The following is a 21,204-nucleotide window of genomic DNA, read 5'->3' as shown; positions in this document are numbered from 1 at the left end:
GGGAAACTGGGAGAGATGTTTTTATCTGTGGGTCCATTGCCATCCTGCTATATATAGCAGAAAATATAGCAGAAAATATCTGCTATATTTTCTCAAGACAAACAAACTGTGTCCCTTAGCCTTAGTGACCAGTATAGAAAAAAAGAGAGCATTAGACTAGAATCATAAGCAGATCACTTCTTTGAGTCTCAGCTTCCCTATTTATAAAATGATTGGGCTGGATGCGATAAACTCCAAGAGCCCTCTACCTCTTTTAGCATTAGAGGCCTAAAATCAAGTAGGCAAAATGAATGTATTCACAATCCTGGATGCTATTAGAGCAGTCAAATATATGTGTAGAAGGAAACTATTTCAGTGGGAGGAAACTTAAAGAAATGCTTTTGTTTAAATTTCAATACTCTTTTTAAATATCACACATATAGTTGGCCCTGCATATCCACAGGTTCTGCATTTGCAGATTGAAAATATTCAGAAAAGAAAAATTCCAGAAGGTTCCAAAAGGCAAAACTTGAATTTGCTGTATACCTGGCAACCATTTACATAGCATTTACATTTTATGTACAACTATTTACATAGTATTTACATTGTATTAGGTATTATAAATAATCTAGAGATGGACTTCCCTGGTGGTGCAGTGGTTAAGAATCCGCCTGCCAATTCAGGGATCACAGGTTCGAGCCCTGGTCCGGGAAGATCCCACATGCCATGGAGCAACTAAGCCCGTGCACCACAACTACTGAGCCTGCACTCTAGAGCCCGCGAGCCACAACTACTGAAGCCGTGTGCCTAGGGCCCGTGCTCCACAACAAGAGAAGCCACCACAATGAGAAGCCCGTGCACCACAACAAAGAGTAGCCCCCGCTCACCGCAACTAGAGAAAGCCCGCGTGCAGCAACGAAGACCTAACACAGCCATAAACAAATAAATAAATAAATAAAATTAAAATAAATAAATAATCTAGAGATGATTTAAACTATACAGGAGAGAGTACTTAGGTTATATGCAAATACTATGTATGCCATTTTATATAAAGGACTTGAGCATCCTCAGATTTTGGTATTCATGGGGGTCCTGGAACCAATCCCCCACAGATACTGAGGGATGACTGTATATTAAATGAGATTCTTCCTTGGTCATTGTTTAACAAGTTAAGAAATATAATCATGGTATAGGTCCATCTTACCATAATAAATTATCATCATTTATGGTGAAATGTGCTAAATTATCCCTCTTAGACGTAAGCTATTTGACTACCTTATTCAAAATATACCTGTTACTTTCCATCCCCTTACACTGCTTATTATTTATTGTTATCTGACTTTTTATTTACACACACACACACACACACACACACACACACACACACACAGTGTCTATTTATTGTCTATTTCCTGACCAGAACGTAAACTCTATGTCAGAGGTTTGTCTGTTTTGTTCACTACTGTATCTCTAGTACCTAGAACCTTGCCCGGTGTATTGTAGGCACCCAATAACATTTATTTATAACAAATGAATGAATGTATGTTTATGCTAAATGCACAAATGATCAAGGAATCTGAGTATTTTAATAGCTTACTAGAATCAGTCCTCATGAGCTGTCCATTTGTTCCAGATGTCATTAACTCAGACAGTTTACAGACCTCTGTTACTCTTTTGGGTTGGTTAAACTGATCTGTTTTTGTTTTTTCAGGACCAAGTACTTTAGGTAACATTGTAGAAGAGGTAACTCATCCCTGTAACCCAAATCCTTGCCCCGCTAATGAGCTCTGTGAGGTAAACCGGAAAGGGTGTCCGTCTGGTGATCCCTGCCTTCCATACTCTTGTGTTCAAGGTAAGAGGTAGATGGGTGGGGTGTGGGGTGGGTGTGAGTACGTGCCTCTGCTGTTTCTTCATAGGAGTTATCTTTGGAATGAGATTATTTTCTAAATTATGTTTTTCTATAATGTTCAAGGTTTTTCCAACATGTATTATTTATGTAAGCAGAAAAAGACAAAGACAAATGTAATTTTCGATAGTCATTTTGATTGTAACCTAATTTCAATCCAAAACCAGACTCTCATAACGAGTCATAGGGTTCTTGACAACAAAAGAAGAAAGACCCTTGGGCCAGTTTTTTGTACTTTGTCTTCTATGCTGTAATGTTTGAGAAGATGCACTGCACATTGTTCGTGTTTTTTCTTTTCTTTCCTTTAAAAAATGGAGAAGTAGCATTCTCAATCGGATGTGTAATTATCTTCATAAATTTAATGTTGTGCTGAAATGCATACGATTTTAAGGCTGAAAAATTTTTATCCCATAGAATTCTTATGGTCTTTATCTCTCTGTGGGTCCCTTTAGAATATAGTTGCTTTCTTATATCTATTTCCCAATTGAAGATGTTTCTTTATCATGTTAGAATCAACATTTTTAAACATGTATGAAGTAAAAAGGAACAAAAGATTAAATAAGCATGATGTCTCAAAGGACCATGTATACTATTTGTGTAATGCTATAATATATCAGCTATAGCATCATAATAAATCTTGTTAAATTTGGAAACAAATGGGTTTTCCTTAAGTCCAATCAAGTATTCAACTTTTCTTTGAATTTAAGATGTACTTGTTTTCCATCACTAAAAGTTTTCTGACCAAGATTATTCTAAAACTAGTCAGTCGCCATACTCCATTTTTAAAATATCTGTGATTCCAACTACTGAGCCTGCGCGTCTGGAGCCTGTGCTCCACAACAAGAGAGGCCACGATAGTGAGAGGCCCATGCACCGCGATGAAGAGTGGCCCCCACTTGCCACAACTAGAGAAAGCCCTCGCACAGAAACGAAGACCCAACACAGCCAAAAATAAATTAAAAAAAAAAAAAAAAGATGTGAGCTATATATATATATAATGGAATACTACTCAGCCATAAAAAAGAATGAAATAATGCCATCTGCAACAACATGGATAGACCTAGAGATTATCACACTAAGTGAAGTAAATCAGAAAGAGAAAGACAAATATCATATGATATCACTTATATGTGGAATCTAAAATATGACACAAATGAACACATCTACGAAACAGAAATAGACTCGCAGACATAAGAGAACAGACTTGTGGTTGCCAAGGGGAAGGGAGGAGTTGTGGGGGAAAGGATTGGGATTTTGAGATTAGTAGATGCCAACTAGTGTATATAGGATGGATAAACAACAAGGTTCTACTGTAGAACACAGGGAACTATATTCAATATCCTGTGATAAACCATAATGGAAAAGAATATGAAAAGGAATATATATAACTGAATCACTTTGTTGTACAGCAGAAATTAACAGAACATTGTACATCACTATACTTCAATAAAATTAATAAAAAATACAGTAACAATTAAAAAAAAACTGTGATTTTAACATACATTTGATAAGCCTAAAGAAATAAAAAACTACATATCTTATAGCATTTTTGTACAGAACTATTGCTATCTTTGAGGTACATGTCCTTTAATCACCACCATCTCACAGAATATGGAATTTTTGTTTGAGAGGATACGTTTTTGGCCAGTGAACCAAAGCAGTTCCTTAGTTTAGTGAAAGTTCTATTACATAATCTTTAGTGGCCACACAGTACCTATAAGACTTGTGTGAAGTGTATCTAATGTCATAAAACAATATCAGAGAACAATACCAGCTCTCTCAGCTAATTTTGTCTATACAGGTTGCAAATTGGGAGAAGCATCTGATTTTATTGTCCGTCAAGGGACACTGATCCAAGTGCCATCATCTGCAGGGGAAGTTGGTTGTTATAAAATTTGCTCATGTGGGCAAAGTGGACTCTTAGAAAACTGTATAGAGATGCACTGTATAGACCTTCAGAAGTCTTGTATTGTTGGAGGAAAAAGAAAAAGTGAGTCTTGAACTGTTTTTGTTTTTTGTTTTTAACATGAGATTAGTTATATTAATTTTGTAGGGAGAACATTGGATGGGTTCTCACCAGAAAGTAAAGTCTACAAAGCAGATATTCCAGGGAAGTATTTTTCAACTATACAGAACATGAGGACTTCTAAGGAACCCTCTTAGAAGCCTCATCAAGAAGGGACTAACAGCTAATAATAACTAACACTTGAACTCTTAACTGTGTGCCAAGCACTATGCTAAGTCTTGGCCTGTGTTATCTCCTTAAATCCTCCCAGTTGCTCTTTGATACGGGTGCTATTGTAAGGAAGCTGATGGTAAGAGAGGTCACCCAACTAGTAAGTGACCAAAGCAGAATTCAGTCCCAGGCCTATTCGACTCCAAAGCCCTTGCCCTCCACAGGCAAGGACACAGGTCTACCCCTCCCCACCCCTTCCTCAACAGTCTCTCTCCCCTCTGCCCCTTTCCCAGAAGTAAAACTCAGAGTTTGACGTCATGCAAAGCAAACTGGGGGATGGAAACTACACTGTTGATCCGTGATTGTGAGAGAGCACATTAAAAGGTGCCCCGCTTTATCGCCTTCTCTAAAAGTCTGAGAGTCTTGCTTTCTCACTGTTTCCTTAACCATCTTTTGCTTATAGCCCTAATAACTGTTCTTATCAATATATAACCTCAAAAATTGTGAAAAAATACCACTTTTGAGAATGTGCTCCCCACTACACGTGCTCATTCTGCTATCCTTACCTCTACGTCCATCCCCCTACCCATCAACCAGAGTAGTTCAGCTTTTATATGCCTCTTGTTTTACTCTTCTGTGTGAGATTTTATTTTAAGAAGAGTACTCTTGGCTAAAAAGGGCTTGCAAATTTCTGCTTAGACCAGCAAGTCAGGTATTCATTGCTTAGTCCATATTCTAAAATGTAATGTATGTACCTTGAATCACAGAAAACATCTGAAGATAGACAAGTTCATTCCTTCCATAAGCTTTCACTGATTAAATGCCTATTCTATACAAAAGAACATACTAGTGCCTTGTGGAGCTGAAACTGGGATGAGGGATTGAGGTCATGCTTTGCATGCTAAGATGGGAGAGAATTTGAGCCACAAAAAGGAGCAGACCAAATGTATGTACTTTAAGGAGCTAGTCATTTCTGCCAGGGCATCAGGAGAGTCTTCAACCCAAAGATGGCATCAGGGCTGATCCTGGAAAGATGAGTTAAGTTCCAGAAGGAGGAAAGGAACGAGCACTTGAGGCAAAAGAGGTAGCCAGAAACATTCTCAGAGAATAAGGTGCAGTCTGGTGAGATGAGCACATTAGGGGTTTTGAGGGGTATGGTGGGAGGTAAATACAAAAATGTAAGTATTACAAATTTAACTCCCTAGTTTGTGTATTCAGAAGTCATCTTTCAAGAATTTCTATTTTAGAGCTCTTTAAACTATTAAATTTTTTAATTTATGATTTATTTATAAATGCATGACATAGATCAACATTTTATTTCTCTTTCTCTCAGGTCATGGAACTTCCTTTAATATTGACTGCAATATCTGTTCTTGTTTTGCTGGCAATTTGGTGTGTTCTACCCGCCTGTGTCTCAGTGAGCACAGCTCAGAAGATGACCGTCGTACCTTCACAGGTAACCATGGTCACCCAGAAGCTGCCCTCATCCCTTTGTACTCATGTTCCCTTCAAGGCAGCTTCTCTGGTCTTGCCTTAACTGCAAATTTTCACAGTAAAATTAATACATAACCTGAGAGCAAGGTACTTTCCTCTCTGGATCTGTTGCCTCCTCTATAAATTGAAGGCATTAAACTAAGTGGTTTCTTAGGGTCCTTTTGGAGTTCCATGAGTCAAAAAGAACAGGGCCAGTGATTGGGATGGTTTTAGTTAAATGTAATTTTTCTACCTGCTAAAATACCCATTTATCCCTACCATTATGGTCTAAAGTGTCCATGTATTTTCTAAATTTGCTTCTGTTTTTTTTTTTTTTTTTTTTTAATTAATTAATTTATTTATTTCTGGCTGTGTTGGGTCTTTGTTTCTGTGCAAGGGCTTGCTCTAGTTGCGGCAAGCGGGGGCCACTCTTCATCACGGTGCGCGGGCCTCTCACTATCACGGCCTCTCTTGTTGCGGAGCACAGGCTCCAGACGCGCAGGCTCAGTAGTTGTGGCACACGGGCTTAGTTGCTCCGTGGCATGTGGGATCTTCCCAGACCAGGGCTCGAACCCGTGTCCCCTGCATTGGCAGGCAGATTCTCAACCACTGCGCCACCAGGGAAGCCCCTTGCTTCTGTTTTAATGTTTTTTTTACCACCTTCTTTCTTGTCCTACCTTGTCTTACTGAATTCATATAGGTAGGGACCCCTATAAACAAAGCTATAGGTAGAAAAAGTAAAGAGTGTTTCTCCCAATCTAGTATATAAAATCTAGAAGTTAGATGTGTCAAGTCTTGCTTGGGAGATTTCTGGAATGTTGAAGGGTGATAACAAAAGTAAGACAAAGACAAAGGTTGTAAACACCTTACATAGATTCCTTCCACTCATATCTCATTAGGGATGGGGAAAAACAGGAAAGTAACTCAGGAAATTATTGTAATTTTGAAACTTAAGAATTTTTGTGAACAATTGGTCAAGAATACGACTTTCTTGACTTTCCTTTGCTTTATGCTGCTGGTATTATGCTCACACCAGCTGCAATAAGTGAAAAGCCTAGCTCGATGGGATGCTCTTTTCTTGAGAAGAAGCTACGGTTGTCAACAGCAACAGCACAGTGGCTGGTATCTGCTGGTATCTGCTTTTTCCCAAATCTGAAATACCTTTGGTTCTGGGTGAAGAGGAATCTGGTAGCTTCCCTTACTCCATTTCTTGCTGCTGCAGCAGCAGCTTGATTCTCCTTCCATGGAGTTGGTATTACACATGGAGTGGGGTAGGAAGAGAACAGAATAGGGTTTTACCAACCTTGTATCCCCAGCCCATTGGAAATAAAAAAGAGATCAGAAATAAGAAGTGAACGGCAGACTGATGAGGAAGTAGAGGCAGGACTAGCTCCACGCCATCCTCTATCCACCCTAATGAGTACCAGCCTTTGCCGCTTTATTGTTCTGTTGTTGTTGTCCTTTATTTTTATCCTTTGTCTGCTTGGTCTGATGAGGACAATTCATTCTGCTTAGAGAAACAGTTAAAATGATGTGGGGATGAAAAATGAACTAAGGATTTACACAGAAGACTTCTATTTATTTACTTATATCTAAGTGTTTTTGGAAGTTGAACTTTACAACTAGCAGGACGCTTTTTCCCTGTAGTGTGTAGCCCCTCATGTCCTGGGATAAATTACATTAATGACTATTTAGCTAGCAGACTCTAAGGAGATTTTACTGGCCACAAAGTATACCACATTTTGGGGGACTCAGAGAGTGCCCCAGTCCACACAGGACTCAGAAGGAGATGTTCATAAAAATTCTTAAGTCTCAAGTTACAATAATTTCCCAAGTTACTACCTTCTTGTTCTTCCCCCTCCCTAAGGAGATGGAAGGAACCTATGTGAGGCATTTACAACCTTCATTATTTGTCTTGGTTTTGATATTATCCTTTAACATTCTAGAAATCCCCTAAGCCAGAATCAAACATCTAAATTTCAGATTTTATATACCAGACTGGGAGAAACATTCTTTACTTTTCCTACCCATAGCTCTATTCGTCTCTACCCCTGGAATCAAGATCTGGAGGCCCTCAATTAGCTGGCAATAAATGGAACAAAGGAAAGTCGTTATGCAGACAAATGGCTTTTCAGAACCTTGCCACCTTTAAAAACACTGTCAGAGATTGGAAGGATTTTTTTTCTGACTTATTAAAATTCTATTTTAACCTGAGACCTCTGCGTGCTTGTTAGTGGTTTGCCTTAATTAGGAAACATGAGGGGAAGGGGACCATACAAATGCACACTGTTGAGGCACTCTCCTCCCTTCAGGTCTGCCCTGTAACTGTGCAGATCAGTTTGTCCCTGTGTGTGGGCAGAATGGACGCACTTACCCCAGCGCCTGCATTGCTCGCTGTGTGGGCCTCCAAGACCATCAGTTTGAGTTTGGATCATGCATCTCAAAGGATCCATGTACTCCTAACCCCTGCCCAAAAAACCAAAGGTAAGTCAAATGCCTCCTTATCTTTTTCAACTGAAGGTCACCACTTACTCTATACCAGACAGTGAAAATACAAAGATGAATTAAGGTGGTCTCTGCCCTGAAAAGTTGGAGTCTAGAGGGAAAGATCCAGGTAAAGCTGCTTGGTAACATGCTTTGACTGGGGGCCCAGAAGCTGAGCAGTTTACACAGCCTGGGGGAACCTGGGAAAGCCTCTAGAGCATGTGATAGTCGGCTGGAAAAACGAGGAGGAGACTGACAGCAAGGTTTACGGTGGAGGAAAGGTGGTGCTGGTGAAGGCAGAGAGAGTAACAGGAGCAAAGATCTTGGCTGCTGGAAACGAGTAGAGAGCGTGGTGTATGCCGGGAGCTAGAGCAGTTCTGTAAGACTGGAACAAAGTGTGAGGCGAGGAGAGGTGGCAGCTGAGACAAGAGAGGCAGATGCATTCTTGTTACTAGCTACCTATGCCTGATGGCAAGAGGAAACATTCTACTTAAAACCTACCTCCATTGTAGGGATGGGACATGAGAAATCTCTGGAAGTGCAACTTCAGTATTTTATGAAGTTGTTTAGGGGCTCCTTTCTCTGCAGTTTCCTCAGGAGCTCAGAGTGCAGTTGACCTCGCCTTAATGACGGATTTCTGCCTGTGGTGGCTGCAGGGTGAGGGTCCTGATGATTCACTTAGGTTTCAAGCTTCTAGAACTGGAGTGTTCACCGACTACCTCAGAGAGCTGAGCAGGACATGTCCCAGTGCCACAGTCCTTGCCTTATGAAGGTTTTGTGGAGAATAAGCAATTGCTTCTCCATCCTGAAAATCCTGGTGCAGCATGAAGGGAGGGAAAGATTTTCTCGTGTGTTAAATTTATTTTAACAAAATTAAATTTTCTTTTAGCAAAGAGAGTTGGTCACCCATCTAGCAAGGTTTACATCATGAAAACTAAGTCCAAAGAGTTGCTACGGAAGGAAGACAGGGTGCTATACATAAGGAAACATGATAAAGAAATAAGTCAAAAGGATAATATAGTTGTGTTGGGAGGTAGAATTGAGGGTTGTTTTGGTATTTGTTTGTTTCCCTCTATTTGCTAAACTTTCTGAATACGGTTGGCTTGCTTTTATAATAAAACAATAAAATCTCAAAGTGGAAAGGGCTGGCTGGGTATAATACAAAATAAATATAAAAGAAAAGTTTGAAAAATGCAGCTACATGAAAATGAAAATTTTCTGCATGGTAACAAACAAATGACAAACTGAGAAGAATCTCAGAGAAAGGGCTGATGTCCTTACAATATAAAGAACCCCTACAAATCAATATGTAAAAGATGAACAACCTAGTATAAAAATGGGCAAAGATCAATAACCAATAGAAAATGGACCAAGGACGTAAACATAGGAGAAGAAGTACAGATGGTTCTTAAACACTTGAAAAGATGCTTATATTAGCTGGGGGGGAGTAACTCTAGCTACTGTATACAAACTCCCAAATATCAGTGCTTTAACATAGTAGAAGTTCAAATACAGTCCATTTGGGTGTTCAGCGGGTGGCTTTCTACATGTGATTCAGAGACTTAGGATCCTTCCATCTAGCAACTCTGCTCCTACAGCCTCTAGTCCTCCTCTGTCCAGCAGACAAGAGAAGGGAGATGATGGAGGTTGCTCTTGAGAAGCTTTTATAGGCCAGGTTAAAAATTCATCTCTACTTCCAGCCACATTCCATTGTCTAGAACTTAGTCATTCGGCCAGAACTACTGCCAGGGAGGCTGGGAAATGTAATCTAGATGTATGCCCAGGAAGAAAATTAAATGAATTTGATGAATGATCATCTAGCCAATCTACCACAATGCTTAACCTTTCTCATATTAAGAGAAATGTAAATTAAAGTAAAACTACAATTGTGTACCATTTTCTGTCTACCAGATTGGTAAAGGTAAAAAGTTTGATGACAAAATGTAGGGAAGTAGGCACTCCCATACAAGAGGGTTTTGGGGTGAAGATTGGTACATCCTCTTTGGAGGGCAATTTGTCCAAGGCTACCAAAATTTTAAATGCACATACTTTTTGAGTCAGCATATATAAATGCTTGTTCTTATATAAAATACCTCTGGAAGAATAAATAAGAAATTGATAATAATGGTTGCCTCTGGGGAAGGGAATTAGGTGGCTGGGACACAAGGAGTAAGAAGGAGATTTACTTTTCACTATATATGATTTTGTGTCTTTTCACTTTCTACATGGGCTTGTATTATCTGTTCAAAAACTAATTGTTTAAAAAATAAGAAGTTGAGAATAAATAAATAAAGTTGTAGTCATTCATCAAATATCTACGGATATACCAGGCATCTTTCTAAACACTAGGACACAATAGTAAGCAAGACAAAGTCCCTGCCCTGATCGTGTTTATTTTAATTTACCCACCAGAGTCTCAGCCTTTCCTATTGATCCTCTTATTTTTGTACGTTCAAATTGGTAATGTTTTTCCTTCCAAAATTACCAAATTTCTCCTGATATTCTTTGTTCTCATTCCTTCAATGTTAATAGATAGTGAGGTTCTAAATATTCTTCTTTTTCTTTATTTCTCTTCAAATGTCTTAAATTTCTGTAAAATTATTACTACATGCATTCTAATTTCTTTCTTCTAGTTTTATTGAGATAGAATTGACATATAGCACTGTATAAGTTTAAGATGTATAGCACAATTATTTGACTTACATACATCATGAAATGATTACCACAATACGTTTAGTGAATATTCATCATCTTATATATATACAAAATTAAAGAAATAGAAAAAAAAATTTTTTTCCTTGTGCTAAGAACTCTCAGGATTTATTCTCTTAACTTTCATATATAGCATTCAGCAGTATTAATTACATTTATCATATTGTACATTACATCTCTATATTATAACTAGAAGTTTGTATCTTTTGACTACCTTCATCTAATTCTCTCTCCTCTCACCCTTTGCCTCTGGTAACCACAAATCTGATCTTTTTCTATGAGTTTGTTTGTTTGTTTTGAAGTATAGTTGACCTACAACTCTGTGTTAGTTCCTGGTATACAACATAGTGACTCAGTATTTCTATACATTTTGAAATAATAGTTTAGTTACTGTCTTTCATCATACAAGGATATTATTGTACGTAGTTATCGACTGTATTCCCCATACTGTACATTTAATAGCTGTGATTCCTTTATTGTGCAACTGGAAGTTTGTACCTCTTAATCTTCCACACCAATTTCTCTCCTCTCCCCACTCGCCTCCCCTCTGGCAACCACCCGTTGGTTCTCTGTATCTGTGACTCTGTTTCTTTTGTTATGTTTGTTCATTTGTTTTGTTTTTTAGGCTCCACATATAAGTGAAATCATACAGTATTTGTCTTTCTCTGTCTGACTTATTTCACTTAGCATAATACCCTCTAGGTCCATCCATGTTGTCGCAAGATTTTGTTCTTTTTTATGGCTGAGTAATATTCCATTGTGTGTGTATGTGTGTATGTGTGTGTGTGTGTGTGTGTGTGCACTCGCACACACATGAAGTTTCCCTTTTCTCCACATCCTCACCAAGACTTATTTGTTGTCTTTTGGATAATAGCCATTCTGACAGGTGTGAGATGATATTTCATTGTGATTTGATTTACATTTCCCTGATAATTAGTGATGTTGAGCATCTTTTCATGTGCCTGTTGGCCATCTTTATGTCTTCTTGGGAAAATGTCTATTCAGATCCTCAGCCCATTTTTTGATTGGGTGTTTGTTTTTTTTGATGTTGAGTTGTATGAGTTCTTTGTATATTTAGGATATTAACCCCTTATCAGATATATTGTTTGCAAATATCTTCTCCCATTCAGCAGGCGGCCTTTTGATTTTGTTGATGGTTTTCTCTGCTGTGCAAAAGCTTTTTAGTTTGATGTAGTCACATTTGTTTATTTTTGCTTTTGTTTCCCTTGCCTGAGGAGACATATCTAAAAAATATTACTAAGACTAATATCAAGGAGCATACTGCCTATGTTTTCTTCTAGAAGTTTTATGGTTTCAGGTTTTACATTTAAGTCTTCAATCCATTTTGAATCTATTTTTGTGTATGGTGTGAGAAAGTAGTCCAATTTGATTCTTTTACATGTAGTTGTCCAGTTTTCCCAACACCATTTATTAAAGAGGCTGTCTTTTCCCCATTGTGTATTCTTGCCTCCTTTGTCATAGATTAATTGCCCATATAAGAATGGGTTTCTTCGTGGACTTTCTATTCTGTTCCATTGATCTATGTGTCTGTTTTTGTGCTAGTACCATACTGTTTTGATGACTGTGTGTAATACAGTTTGAAATCAGGGAGAGTGATACCTCCAGCTATGCTCTTCTTTCTCAAGATTGTTTTGGCTATTCAGGGTCTTTTGTGTTTCCTTACAAATTTTAGAATTATTTGTTCTAGTTCCATGAAAAATGCTATTGGTATTGTTATAGGGATTGCATTGAATCTGTAGATTGCCTTGAGTAACATGGCCATTTTAACAATATTAGTTTTTCTAATCCATGAGCATGGCACATCTTTCCATCTTTATGTGTCGTCTTCAGTTTATTTCATCAGTGTCTTATAGTTTTCCAAGTACAGGTCTTTTACTTCCTAAGTTAAATTTTCTCCTAAATATTTTATTCTTTTTGATGTGATTGTAAATGGGATTGTTTTCTTAATTTCTCTTTACATGCATCCTAATTTTAAATCCCATCAGAAGAGGCAACCACATTAGTAGTAGTGATGGTGGTGGTGGTGATTTCAGTGCAGGAAGCTTATCTCTAAAAAGAATAGAAGTAATTTCCTTTGAAATTATATGATGCTAGCTAATATATTCTTCTCCTTTTACTTTATAGATTAATATTTGTGTATCCTATTATTTCAAATACCCAGTAAAAGCTAAACATTTTCGTAGGTCTTATCTTGTTATAGAAAATTATAAATACCCTTTATAGAAATGAGGGAGGCAAAAAGAGTCTAAAGAAGAAAAGAACCATCCTCCCTAACCCCTCTGAAGAAGTTCAGAGATTGAGAATGGAGCAAGGTTCAGGTATTACTGGGAAAACCCAGCTTCAGGGGGTGGCATTCTCTCAGTGATTCACTACCAGCCAGCATCAGGTCCTCAGCCTTGTAAGCACAGAAACCTGAAATTTTCAGCACATACTGTGAAGCCTTCTCTTAAGATAGACTCATATTAGCCAAGCTGATAATTAAGCCTCTGAAAATGCTTCATTTATTACTAACGAGAAGGCCTCCAGCATTGGGCCCCAGCCCATTTGATGGCTTCATATCATGCCTCTTCCACCCTGAGCATACTTTGCTCCTGCTCTCGGGGTCCCCTGCCCTCTCCCCCAGCACCACAGGGTCTCAGGCATCACACCTTTGCTCTGCTGCTCCCTCAGCCTGGCAGGCCTTCATCCTCCTGGTTCTACCTCCTCCCGGTGCTTTCTCCAGGCTCCCCAATCAGAATGACTCATTCCCACGATCATTTGGTGTGTGATTTTCTACCTGATAGCCTGCTTTACATGCACGCTCGACTCCCCACTCTCCATAAGCTCTTGGGCACAGGGACTGTTTCTGATTGCTGTCTTACTTTCTCCTCAGCCTCCTGTGCCCTGTCAGTTCTTTGCCGGCCCCACCATGGTCCCTTACGACATTGGCTCATGGTGCTGCGTTTGTGTTTTTCAGATGCATACCCAAACCACAAGTCTGCCTGACAACTTTTGATAAATTTGGATGTAGCCAATATGAGTGTTTGCCAAGACAGCTCACCTGTGACCAGGTCCGAGATCCTGTTTGTGATACAAACCACATGGAGCACAGCAATCTCTGCACTTTGTACCAGAGAGGGAAAAGCCTCTTATACAAAGGCCCGTGCCAGGTACCACTGTTTACCTGACAAACCCAAGTACACTGAGCATGAAATCAGCTTATGATCTTTTACACATGAATCAGCAGTGAGACCCCTTCAGGGTCTGCTGTGAATCCCGTCAAATCTAGAGCACTCAGTCCTCCACCAAAAATGAGCCATCCCGAGGCTGGCTTTTCCTCCTAACACTGGAGGGCCCCCTTGCTCATGTGTGAACCTTTGCACATCTAGTGTACAGAGCAAGAAGAGAGAGGCTTCTTGCCGCCAACCATTAGGAAAAGAATTTAAAGTCTCACACCCCCTGGCATTAGTCAGCAGCATCTTCACTTCCCCTAGTTCTGCGGGCCCTCATTAGAAAACAGCCCAGGAAGAATGCGAGGTAAAACAGCGAAGAAAAGAGCTCTTTCCCCACTCTTCCCACTGAAGTCCCACGTGAGGTATGAAAAGTGACTGCAAATTTCTCTGAAACTTAATGTTGTCTTACATCAGTTTATCTTTCAGTCTTTGAGGGTCATGAAATCTGTATGCATGTTAAAAGTAACCCCAAGGACAACCCCACTGAGGCCTCCCACAGTAGCACCGATCTGTGTGCTGGGCCCTCTGCCTGGGGGAAGCCCAGCCTTGGGCCAGCATCCCCTGCCCACAGCTGGCTGACACCAGACATTCTGGCTGCTCATTTCCTGGTCTTCATTGTCGGAAAATCCCTTCAGCTCATCTCCCTGGGCTTGTTTCCCCTCAGAGATCATGTTCCAAGTGCACTGATACCTTTACTCTGAATTCCCAGTCTTCTCTTCCTGTTGTTCCCTGTTCCTGGCTTCAAGTTTTCTCTTCCATGTTCCTAACCTACCTCATGGATCCAGTCTGTCTGCTCTCCTGATCTCTCCACTCTTCCCTCTCCTTATCCCGAGCCCAGCGTGAAATGATAAGGCCTCTGAATTTGCATGAAGATTGGTCTTGTTTTCTTCTAACAGGTTCTTCTGGAATAATGGAAGTCTGGAGGGAGGGAGGATTTTTATCTCATATCAGTTCACAGAGAACGAGTACCCAAGTCGAGTACCCAAGTCCCGGAGAGGCTGAGAAAAGTAATCTCTTCAATTCATCTTGGGACAGCCCTATTGCCCCCAGCCCCACCCCATGTTTAGCAACCTCAGGAGCTTACTTCAGAGGGTCCAAGAATTTATACTGTCTTTTTTCCTTCCTGAAAATAAGGAGACCTACTCTGCACTCTTGGTTAGGAAAAGTGCACCACAGAGGTTTACAGGCTAAGTGTGCTTTCTTGCCCTCAGGCCTTCTGCAGAGCCCCAGAGCCCATCTGCGGGCACAACGGGGAGACCTACAGTAGCGTGTGTGCTGCCTACTCGGACCGGGTGGCGGTCGATTACTATGGGCCCTGCCAGGCCGTCGGGGTCCTCTCCGAGCACAGTTCTGTCACTGAGTGTGCTGCTGTGAAGTGTCCTTCGCTCTCAGCGACCGAATGCAAGCCCATCATCCCACCCGGTAGGCTGGCGGTATTGGGGGTGGGGCAGGGGTGGAATTGGGAGGATTTGCATATCTGTCTCCAGAGAGTGAGTCACTGAGAAGAGAGATGACTAGTGTGTTTAAACTTTCCAGAAAGTCTTGACGCCAGCTGATGCTGATTAGATGCATTACTCTGGGCCAACCTTAAAAAGCTGTGGATCTGCCTTAGACATCATCTGGTCTGGTGATTTTAAAACAATGTGGAAAACTTTTTTCAATCCTGCCTTAAACACCAATAGATAAACTGCAATATATAATTGCTAGAATTATGGTTATTAGTTCAAATGCGTAGTGTTTGCATATTATAAAGTTAATGAATAAGGAATTGGTCACTAATGAATGAATAATTGAAGTAGTTTTGATGAACACAAACATTTGAAATTGAGAAAAACAGAAGATAGTTGTTGTCTTAGATTGGCCTTAGCATCTAATTTAATTGTTTTGGTTGCATATAATCAAGAAAGTCTTGTTTCGTACAGGCTATTATAAGCGGTGACAGTTTTCAAACAGCTTACCTTACAGTCTCATACTCTTCGGTTAAACAGAGGTGTCAGAAGAGACTTTATCCCAAGTCTGCACAGAACAGATTAATCTGGAGTCTAACAAGTTCGTTCCTCTGTCCATGAACTCAGCAAATGTTTCTTGAGCTTCCACTATGTCCTAAACGCCTTCTAGGCACTGGGGACACAGCAGTGAGCAGAACAAAGCCTCTTTCCTCCTGGAGACCATGGTCTGACATTTTATTATGGTTTAACGGTTTAAAATAATTTTTAAAATTAAATTTGAATTAAACACTCATGGAACCCCTGAAACACTTGCTCCTGTGTTTCGCAGACAGGAGACACTTGCCCGGGATCACACAGTGAGTTCTGAGCAGGGCAGGGTCTAGGCCCTGCCTGTCTTGAAAGGCCAGCTCTCCCTGTGCTGTATTAAACCACCGCTGCCCCGCCTGAGAAGTAGCACAGGAGGAAAGCAGAGATGGAGGAAGGATTTCGGTAAATGTGTAGATTATAAGACTCCAGGTTGGTCAGGGAACATATCTAAAAGTGCAGTCATCAGGAAGGACTGCTGTGACTTTCCCAGCACAAAATGAAGAGCTGGTCATTTCACCAACGATTATGAATTCTCTTTGTTTCTAATTCTGAACACACATAAAATGGTTTCTGTTATACAGGTGCTTGTTGCCCGTTATGTGCTGGGATGTTAAGAGTTTTATTTGACAAAGAAAAACTGGATACTATTGCTAAGGTAAGTTGCTTTATGTGCCATGTACTGTTGAAACCTTATCGATAAACCTGTCAGTAATCGTACAGACAGAATGGGTCATGACATTTATAGATGAAGAAACTAATTTGCACAGGAGCAACTTGCCCAAGGCCGTATAGTAGCTCACAACCAGGAGAACTGGGGTTTGAACTCAAGGTGTCGGGCTACGTCCTGTGCTCCTTCCCTCTACAGCCTGGCTGTGTGGTGACCTTGCTCTGCAATCCGTCAGCCCGGGCCTTTCTCAGAAAAGGTCCCCTGCCGGCATAGTGGAGGCAGACCAGGCAGCCAGGGACTGGTCACGCCCAGATGGTCTCAAGGTTGCTAGCCCTCACATGGTCCCCATGCTGCCGGGGGCTGCGTCCAGAACCGGCCACGTTCCTCTGATGGTTTTGCCCCTTTCCCTTTGCTGTATCATCACTTTTTCTGCTTGCTGTTACAGAGACTCGTCTCTAGAAATGTAGCAGCCAACACCTGCCACTACCTAGAAAATTATGCCCATCTATATGAAAACACCTGTATTTTTACAGGAAGGCTTTAATTCTTTTCCTGTGGCGTCCAACTCAGAACTGTCCCTTAAAAAAGTGCTCCTGGTGAGTGTGTTTATCTCAGCCAGAAAACTCAGCAGTCAGAAAAAAAAAAAAAAACCCATTGGAATGGGCTCTGTGGATATTTTAGAATTCAGCCAACAAGGCCCTGTTGGGGCCCTGCACTTAGGGGTTCCTTGGTTAAAAGAGCCTCTATGGCTTAGGCAAGGTGGCAAGGCAGCTTAGGCAGTACTAAGGAATTCTTCTTTTTTTCGGGTAATGAATTTTTTTCTCTCTCTAGGTGGCAAACAAAAAGCCAATAACAGTTCTGGAAATACTTGAGAAGATCCGCATGCATGTGTCTGTCCCGCAGTGTGACGTGTTTGGATTCTTCAGCATCGAGTCAGAAATCGTGATCCTGATCATTCCTGTGGATCATCATCCAAAAGCTTTGCAGGTGGGGTTCAGCACATGTTGTGCAGCCATCCTGTTACTTTCAAGTTTGGAGGACCTGGGAGGGGGCGAGGGCAGGAGGAAGGAAAGCATGGCAGTCTCTGAGGGACGGAGCTGCACCAGGTTAGCAGCGGTCAACAGAACGCAAAGGAGTGGGAGAGGGGAGAGGTTGAGATGCTGTGACTCAGAGCGTGCAGAGATGGAAGGCATCTGCTCATCGTCCAGACGAGGAGGCGGCTGAGGCCCAGGGAAGGCAGGGACTGACACAGGTCACGCAGTAACAAAGCCGGAACCGACTCCTGTCTCCCGAGGGCTGTGCTCCCACTGGGGAGGAGGAGCCCCCCAGCGCTGGTCTTATGGGCCAGCTCACAGTCTAGAGGTGAACTTCACTCAGGAGGCCCAAGTTTCAGCATCAACATAGTGAGGGCTCCAGTGAAGGGGGTGAATACAGCCGTTTATAAACTGCCACAATTAGGAAGCTCATTAAGTCTAATTGCTTTCCTCCTGATGTGTGGGTGGGCATTGAAAGGCCACTCCCTGTGACTATGTTTAAGCATGAAAAGATAACTTCTAAGCGTGGAGAAGGGGTGAACAGGATTGTGGGAAAAGAAAGGGCAGTGGCAGTGTGGGTCATGGCTTTTTTCATTTGATTTCCATTGATGCAGTTATTTTTTGTGTAATAAATTAAGACTATTAAAATGTTACTTTGGGTAAGAAAAGAAGGACAAAGAGAAAGCGTATTCCTAGTGTTGGAATATTTGTGGAATTTGTCTGACTTGACCTTTTCATGGATTCTGTGATATTATATTAAAAGAATCTGATTATCCTCTCTCAGATTGAGGCTTGCAATAAGGAAGCAGAGAAGATCGAATCCCTTATCAACTCCGACAGCCCTACCCTGGCGGCCCACATCCCTCTGTCCGCCCTCATCATTTCTCAGGTGCAGGTCTCCAGCAGCGTGCTTTCTGCTGCTGCCAGGGCCCAGCCTCCCTGCCACTCCCACCTCTTCCTCCTCAGCCTGGGTCTCGCCTTGCACAGGGTCTGGACACACAACTGACTGCCCGTGAAAAGTGCAAATTATTCCTCGATCTAATCTTTCTACTTTGGAAAAGACGTACAGGACTGCTGGTTTATAGTTGAATAGTGGCCAAGTCAAAGCACTTGTCACCTCTAACCTCTATGCACCACACAGTATTTTTCTTAATCACCAGTGTTAGTAAGGGTTTTGTTTTGTTTCTACAAATGTTACAATACATTCTTCCAAATACTAATGAAAAGAGGATGTCTCCTTCTGGCAGATCACTGCCTTACAATTTACATTTTGCTCATTAGATGGGTCCCCCACTCTAAAACAAATTCTATATCATTGGTAAATGAGATGATCACATTTTAGAAAGATAACTCACTTTACTATGGGCTTCGTATCACAAAAACTTCATTTCCAAGTTCTTTTTAGTATTAAGGTGCCCCTAGAGTGTGTGTGTTTGTTTACAGATATTCCCTACTCTGTCTAGAAGTGAGGGGTCACAGCAAAGAGCCACTGCTATTAGAGTATGAAATAAAGATAAGGCATCTTTGGAATTATCATATAAATCATCATGCAAATTTAATTTACAGAAATCTAATTCAGGAATCCATTTAATGTGGTAAGCAAAAGCAAGCTAAGTAAATGGCACTCATATAATATATTGTAAGTGACAGTCTCAGTGGTTCCTAATGTGTGTCTGTGACTTTTGTGAAAGGGAGAAGTCATATCCCATCAAAGCGACTTGTATTATGCATTTTTATATTAACCAGATGTATATTCTTTGGTATCATCCAAGTTAAATTTAGAGTTTTTAAAAATCGACCTTTAAACCAATTGCTGCTACTTATGTAATTGCCAAAAAGTGAAATAATTAGTAGTTCATGTAAATAATACATGATTTTTCTATTTTATTATGAAGAAGGTGAATAGCCATATTTGTAAAATGACAATCATGTGTGTTAACCCAGTACTTTCCGTTCATGAAGACACATTTGCTTTTTGTGATATGCACAGTGTAGATAAGTGTTCTGTTTGACTTTCTTTTTTGATATAGAATTATAAAGAATTGTGGTTTATATATTTAAAAGTGTCAATCTAAGTTTGAAAATGTTTGCATGTTGTCTAAGAAATTGAATACTTTGAATGTGTTTCACAGTTTGAAATAAGCTATTCAGTGTAATACTTCTTGTTTATATGCACCTAAACTTAGATTTTACATGAAGTGTTTTTTTCAGTGTTATATGTACCTTCTCAAAAATATAGGGATATGCATATTATACCAAAATGTTGTTTAAAAGTGGGCACTTAAAGCTTTCAAAATTTCTCAGTGGTGATGTAGCATGTTTGTTGCAATTGCTTTTTCTATATAAATGTCTTCAATGCAATATACTGGAAAGCTTTTCTATTTTAATAAAATAATTTTATATGATTATGTGTATTTCCAAGCAATGTGCACATTTTAAATGAAACCACTGATCATTCTTGGGCAAGCTATGTCCTTTGCTTTGGAATAAGAAGTTATGGGAGTGTTATTACTCCAAACCTGGGAAAGCGGAGCAGCTGGAACAGAGCTGGTCAGAGCAGACCCAGGCGTGACCAGAGGCCAGGCTGTGGCAGAAAGTCAAGTACAAAGACTCCAGCTTTAGGTCTTCAGGACCGAGAGAGCTTCAGGCCCTCCAAGACCAGGAACAGACTAGGGAGTTCTACTCCCCACTGCCTCGGCCCAATATTCCAGCCCCAGGATATGTCCTGGGAAAAAGAGAACTGATCAGCAGGTCTGAAAGGTTCTGTCAGTCAGTGGAGGCTAAAGCCCCAAGCCTCCATCTTGCTCCCATCACATGTCTGCTGTAGGTCAGTTGCGCTTCTTCTCTATACTGTCTTCACTTCTGGACCCACCCAGTGTCCTCACAAAGAGAAGAAGGAGACGAAGAAAACCACAACTGGCCCTTAGGTCTCTGCTCAGAAGCGACACTGTCGTCTCTGCCTACGTCTTACCAGCCCAAGCAAGTCACTCCCGAGTTCAAAAGGTAGGGATGCATCGTCTTCTGGTGTGTGTGTGTATGTGTGTGTGTGTTGGCGGGAGGCAGTAGGGAAGGAGCTGGGGGCGGGACCATGAGTATTGTGAACAATGATACAGTATACTGCAGAGGCCCTTTCTCATCAGCATAGGACAATAGCCAGGACTGACTAAATTTCTTATTAAAAAAGCAGTAGAATGAGAGCGGTGCTTGGGTTTGGGGGAGGAGGAGTATCAAGGGAGGAAAAGATCTAAAGGTTGGTCCTGCCCTGAGGACACAATCACACAATCATGAGAACTCTGACGATAGATAGTCACTGGCCAAACAAGCCCAGTGCTGGTCAGTTCAGGAGACGGTGCTCCCCACTGGCCAGTGTCTGTGGTGATCACAGCCAGGCTGCCTCATGGACAGGGTGTCAGTGGCTTCCTGGCCTTGAAGCAGGACAGAGCCCCTGCTGGTTGGCTCTGCCCTAGTGTGTCAGGCAGGCTAATAGAGGCCCTGTGGGAGACA

The 21,204-nt window shown here is 40.9% G+C and overlaps 1 protein-coding gene across 2 annotated transcripts in view; it reads left to right on the top strand.

Annotated features, from left to right (window-relative positions):
• RECK (reversion inducing cysteine rich protein with kazal motifs) overlaps window positions 1-19,782 on the top strand; it is a 75,391-nt gene extending 55,609 nt beyond the window's left edge. For both annotated transcript variants that reach the window (XM_068553395.1, XM_068553396.1), the window contains 9 exons: window positions 1,691-1,831; window positions 3,687-3,875; window positions 5,395-5,517; window positions 7,847-8,018; window positions 13,708-13,900; window positions 15,175-15,385; window positions 16,581-16,654; window positions 17,498-17,653; window positions 18,485-19,782. In XM_068553395.1, the coding sequence (XP_068409496.1) occupies window positions 1,691-1,831; window positions 3,687-3,875; window positions 5,395-5,517; window positions 7,847-8,018; window positions 13,708-13,900; window positions 15,175-15,385; window positions 16,581-16,654; window positions 17,498-17,653; window positions 18,485-18,706 (1,481 nt within the window). In that variant the 3' untranslated portion in view covers window positions 18,707-19,782. The remainder of the gene's footprint in view (window positions 1-1,690; window positions 1,832-3,686; window positions 3,876-5,394; window positions 5,518-7,846; window positions 8,019-13,707; window positions 13,901-15,174; window positions 15,386-16,580; window positions 16,655-17,497; window positions 17,654-18,484) is intronic.
• The last annotated feature ends 1,422 nt before the right edge of the window (window positions 19,783-21,204 follow it).

Source organism: Eschrichtius robustus, chromosome 10 (genome assembly GCF_028021215.1).
Source record: "Eschrichtius robustus isolate mEscRob2 chromosome 10, mEscRob2.pri, whole genome shotgun sequence".
Lineage (NCBI taxonomy): Eukaryota > Metazoa > Chordata > Mammalia > Artiodactyla > Eschrichtiidae > Eschrichtius > Eschrichtius robustus.
The sequence above is the reverse complement of the archived record's forward strand: the minus strand, read 5'-3'. Positions and strand labels throughout refer to the sequence as shown.